We start from the raw sequence: 5,986 nt of genomic DNA on the forward strand, positions 1-5,986 counted from the left end.
TGTTAAGGACTAATTTAGATCATAGATTAATAATTCTTCAGCACGAATTTAAAGAAATTCTTTCAATAAAAATGATACATTTCGGACTATTTATAATCCACTTGTGAAATTGGAAGTACAATTGAAAAAATAAAAATAAAAAAAATCAACGCCTCGACAAAGCGATAAAGAAAGGGATCGTACACTCATTTTTGTCACTCTTGTTGGTTGTTAAAAAATCATTGGATGTAGAAATTATTATTTTTTGTTTAAAAGAATGTCACGCCTACTGTGTCAATAAAGATCTAAAAAGAGATGTTTACAAAGCACAAGTCGCAAAAGAATTAATCTATTTGTATAATAAAATTACACAATCATTGTTTGAGCTTCGCTTTAGCACCTGTTTGAGTCCCATTACTTTTCATTACATTACATTTTATTTTTTTCTCTCCTATTTTCAACTACACAATTTTTTATAAAATAATATTTCACGTAAATCGAAATTTTTTTCATCATTTTCAACCACTCATTTTTCAAAAAAATACTATTCCACCCATCACTTTTTCCACATAATGGGGGCCAAACAGGGCTAAGGAGAGAGAATCAATTTTTGAATAGTGTATTTACGGTAAATATGTGATTAAAAAATAAGGAATTTTTTTGAATTTGAGTGTAAAATTATTTTATTGAAAAATATGTTGCTGAAAATGTATTTTTCAAAAGAATGAGGCTCAAATAAGGGCACAATGTATTTGACAATGTGTAAAGTGTAAAGGTATTGACCATTGAATTCAAAAACAGTTTTCGAATCGAATTATTCTTCTTGTAGAACCCTGTTGACAATGTACTCATAGAATGAAAGATGCACGATTTTTTTTATTCAGTGTGGTTCAACTCTCATGCGTCTAATACGGATTGACCATGATCACTTATTTGAAACACTTGTGTTATGTCTACAATATGTACCCGTCAATTGACAACTTGTCAAATTTGTTGAAAAATTCATTGTAGAGGTTCATGATTGGTAGCAAAAAAACCCCTCCTCTGTTTCTCTCTTTCTGGTTCGTCAACTTCCTAGCAATTCATTCACCTTCAAGGCTTCACCTTTTCCCCTAGTAATTTCATCATTCATACAACGCCCTGTTTCTACATCCCAGGTTGGTATTTCACTCTTTCCTCCCACTGATTTCTCCCTGTATGCAGTTCTACATAAATATATAATAACGCGTAGATACAAATATATCACCTGCTGTGTAAGGATCCAAACAAAACCCAGATCCGTTAACTCGGATCTCTCGCCATGGCCCTATTTAGGTGCTTCCTAATCGGCTGTTTATGCTTCTTTATTCATCTTATTCATTTCTCGGATTCGTATTGCCCTCGGACCAATACAACTCTCCTCAATTTCACTTCTGAATTCGTTATGGTACAACATCAGCTGCGCGGTGTACTATCTGTAATCGACGACTGTTCCTTTAGGGTCACTCAGTTTGACATGCTTTCGGGCTCCGACGTGCATTGGTGGGGCGCTGATGGGGATGATTTCCAAAACTTGACCAAGGGTTTTGTCGTTTCTGACCAAATTTTGAATCAGGCCTATAAAAATGATAGCTTTCTGGTTAATTTGCGGAAAAATGTAACGTGGGATAAAATTGAAGTCCTTGCAGTTTGGGATACTCCCACGGCTTCGGATTTTGGTCATGTTTTGCTGAGAAATTTGTCTAATGGGATTGAAAATTCTGCGCCATTGCCAATGCCTGTGAATGGGAGCACTAGTCTGATGGGAAATGAGCAACCCACCATGTTTGAAAATTGTAAAGTTCTAAATGATGGTTATAGGATTAGGTGGACTTTAAAGGAGGAGGAGAATAGGATCGATATTGGATTGGAGGGTGCAATTGGAATTCAGAATTACATGGCATTTGGATGGGCGAACCCCAATGTTACTGCAAATTTTATGCTTGGCAGTGATGTGGTGATCACGGGGTTTAAGGAGGATGGAATGCCATTTGCTGACGATTTTTATATAACTAAGTACAGTGAGTGTATGATAAATCAGGATGGAAGTGTGCAGGGTGTGTGTCCCGATACTATGTATGAAAGCTCTGATCACATTGGGTTAGTGAATAATACAAAGTTGGTTTATGGGCACAGGAAGGACGGCGTGTCCTTTATCAGGTATAAGAGACTGTTGAAGTCCGTTGATAAGAAGTATGATGTGCTGGTTGAACCTAAGGGCAACATGACTGTGATTTGGGCTTTGGGGTTGATTAAACCTCCAGATAGTCTACGCCCTTTTTATCTTCCTCAAAATCATGGTGGGAGATTTGGTTACTTGACTCTGAACATTTCAAGGCGTGTAAATGAATGCTTGGGACCATTGGATGCTGAAGACAAGGAGGATCAAGATTTCGTCATTGCAGATAAAAAGGAGCCACTTGTTGTAGTGACAGGTCCAGCATTGCATTATCCAAATCCCCCAAATCCTTCAAAAGTTCTTTATATTAACAAGAAAGAGGCTCCTGTTCTTAGGGTAGAGAGAGGTGTGCCGGTTAAGTTTTCCATACAAGCCGGGCACGACGTGGCATTTTATGTTACTTCTGATCCACTTGGTGGAAATGCAACTTTAAGAAATATGTCTGAGACCATTTATTTTGGAGGACCAGAAGCAGAAGGAGTTCAAGCCAGTCCTACTGAATTGGTTTGGGCACCTGATCGGAACACACCAGATCTGGTTTACTATCAGTCTCTTTATACATCAAAGATGGGGTGGAAAGTTCAAGTGGTTGATGGAGGCCTCCCAGATATGTATAATAACAGTGTTTCTTTGGATGATCATCAAGTTATGTTATTTTGGACACTGTCGGAGAATTCAATATCTATTGCCGCTCGGAGTGAGAAAAAAAGTGGTTATTTGGCTATTGGCTTTGGTCGTGGAATGGTCAACAGCTTTGGGTATGTGGGTTGGATCGACGACGAAGGGAGAGGGAGGGTGAGCACATATTGGATAGATGGAAGGGAACCTTCAAGGTTACATCCCACAAGGGAGAATTTGACATATGTGAGATGCAAGTCTGAAAATGGCATCATCACAATGGAGTTTACTCGGCCTTTGAAACCATCATGCAAGCTTAATGAAAGGCCAGATTGCAATAATATTATTGATCCTACAACTCCGCTGAAAGTTGTCTGGGCTATGGGTGCTCAATGGTCTGATGACCATTTAAGCGTGAGAAATATGCATTCAGTCACAAGCAAGAGGCCAGTAAGTGTACTGCTTATGCGTGGTTCTGCAGAGGCAGAGGAGGACTTGCGTCCGGTATTAGCTGTGCATGGGTTCATGATGTTTCTTGCCTGGGGTATACTGCTTCCTGGTGGAATTTTGGCAGCTAGATACTTAAAGCATGTTGGTGACGGGTGGTTTAAGATTCATGTCAACCTACAATACTCAGGATTAGTAATTATTTTCCTTGGTTTCCTTTTTGCTGTTGCTGAGCTTCGGGGTTTCACTTTCCGTTCATTGCATGCTAAGTTTGGAACGTTGGCAATAATATTAGCAATTGCACAACCAGTGAACGCATATCTGAGACCTAAAAAGCCTGCTAATGCAGAGGAGGTTTCGTCAAGGAGGCTTATTTGGGAGTATATTCATGTTATAACTGGCAGATGTGCCATCATTATTGGCTGTGCTGGTCTTATTACTGGAATGAAACATTTGGGAGACAAATATGGTGATGAAAACACTCATGGGCTTATCTGGGCTTTAATAGTTTGGTTCTTAGTAGGCGCATTAACAGTAATGTATTTAGAATACCGTGAGAAGAAAAGAATAAGGCGGGATAGATTATCTGGAAGAAGCGATTGGGTGATGGGTAATGGTGAGGAGGATGATATTGGTCTTTTGAGACCTAGTCGGCCTATGGCAGAGAAAGAAGCACTTTCTTCAGAAAGAATGGAAATTCAGCTTGAACCATTGAGCAGATAGAGATAGGCACTGCAATGATTCTTAGGCAAACTAGTTATCTATATCATTTTTGAAACTTCTATTCATGCACACACCAAGCCTGTTTGCTTGCTTGCAAGGCTTCTTTTTGGGTGTCTGGATTGAGGTTTTATTTCAAATTTTTGGTCATGAAGAGCAGATATTTGCCACTTCTATCTTGTATGCTTACCACATTCATTAACATAGCGAAAAGTCTTTCTTTCTTCCCCTCTCAAACGAAACTAGATGTTATCTGTGCGTATATTTATTTCAGCATCTTGCATTTGATATACAAGATTGCTAATGCAGCTTTCCGGCATAATTTAAAGCAATTTTGGCTTAGAATAGTGGTTTTTTGGACACAGTTTGATGCATTTTTTTCAAACCATTGTTTTGCGATTTGTCGTATATTAGTCATGTGGCACTTGTCCAAAGCACAAAACTTGTTCTATCATAGTTTTGTGTTCTATCATGGTGACTGCATTTGTATTTTCAGTGTTCATGCATAAATATAATTGCTATTCAATCTTTTACTCTACAGGCTACACTATTCAAATGGCCATTGATTTATATGCTAATTTTGAAGTTTATGGTTGAGGATCTAAATATAATTGCTCTTATATGGCACTGAATTGATTCTTGTCTCATACCTGATCATTGCTCTACAAATTCTTGGAATTCTTTCCATAGAAGCACATCAATTCCTTTTTTCTTTTTTCATCAGAAATTTGGTGGGTTTATAAATTAGATACACATATTTCACTAAGACCAACAGTGTACTCTTGTTCAAAACCCTTTTTTACCAGCATATCTATGACCGTTATGACAGTTTGTTTGCATTGTATAAATACTATGGCATCATTCGTGGTAACATTACATTCTACATGGACTTTTGAGACTAAACCTACTTCCTTAATAGCACGCTGCAACATTAATTGCTGTTACATTAGCAGAAGTGATTAATTTAAAATGTTGTTAATATCAGGCAATTGAAAAGTGTTGGTATGATGACTGATTGCTTCTTTTTTATTGAAAGATGTTTGCTGCAATAATATCAAAAATCAATGAACTAGTGTTGATCACTTGGATCTATTTCTGGGTGGCATGTTGTAGCACGGCCACGATTACCTTCAAGGGTGAGTGCAATTGGGACAAGACGATCTTTTAGTAGGATCAGTCCATCAAGGTTTTTATAATAACCATTAGTTTTATGCGCTCTAAATGCATCCTTGTTTCAAAAATTTGTTTCTTATTCTTCTTTAGTACTCAAGTATATTGAATCATTTCGGAGAAATATGCTACAATTGTATGACCAAAAATTTGACATACTTGAAAGAGAGTTTTTTTATCTTTTAGATGGTTATTAGGCCATGGCCCAAAACCTAATCCAAACCGACGATTGGTTTAGGTGAATATCAAATTTGAAACCTACTTGAGTCAATACTCAAATCAATTCAATTTGGGTTGGTGTGGTTTAATTAAGTCGATTTTGAGCTGGGCCCACAAAAGATAATCTTTTTTCTTTTTCATTTTTATGTTTTGAGGGGGGGGGGTCGGGGGTGGATATACAATTCACATAGTTTCAAGATATATTTTTAAATTTAAAAAACTTGTGGAATTCTTTCAAAAATCATGTGGTCACAAATGTGATCACCTAATAAAATTTTGTGACCCATTAACTAAATAAAAAGGTCAATATCATAATAACATACAATTTTTGATCACGATCACGCATTGGTAAAAAATTATACAAAATCATAGTAACAAAAATAAAAATTGTGGGTCAAAATTACAAATTTTGCCAATGTGGGCTCCATTAAAAATAGGTTTTGGAAAAAAAAAAGTATTTTAAAATAGTGATTATTATTATTATTATTATTATTATTATTATTATTATTATTATTATTATTATAAAGAATGCATAGTTAAAAACAAGAAAAAGTTTTGGGTATATACAATTAATATAGTTTCAAGATATATTTTCAAATTTAAAAAAACTTGTGGAATTCTTTCAAAAATTAGGTG

The 5,986-nt window shown here is 36.3% G+C and overlaps 1 protein-coding gene across 1 annotated transcript; it reads left to right on the forward strand.

Moving 5' to 3' along the window:
* Window positions 1–976: 976 nt before the first annotated feature.
* Window positions 977–4,279, forward strand: LOC111407437 (cytochrome b561, DM13 and DOMON domain-containing protein At5g54830). Its single transcript, XM_023036905.1, has one exon. It carries the CDS (start codon window positions 1,280–1,282, stop codon window positions 3,962–3,964), a length of 2,685 nt encoding a protein of 894 aa, XP_022892673.1. The 5' UTR covers window positions 977–1,279; the 3' UTR covers window positions 3,965–4,279.
* The last annotated feature ends 1,707 nt before the right edge of the window (window positions 4,280–5,986 follow it).

This window comes from Olea europaea, chromosome 13, assembly GCF_002742605.1.
Source record: "Olea europaea var. sylvestris chromosome 13, O_europaea_v1, whole genome shotgun sequence".
Lineage (NCBI taxonomy): Eukaryota > Viridiplantae > Streptophyta > Magnoliopsida > Lamiales > Oleaceae > Olea > Olea europaea.

What these genes read in the sequence shown, in the direction of transcription:
- LOC111407437 (XM_023036905.1), top strand. Translation starts at nt 1,280, where the DNA reads ATGGCCCTATTTAGGTGCTTCCTAATCGGCTGTTTATGCTTCTTTATT.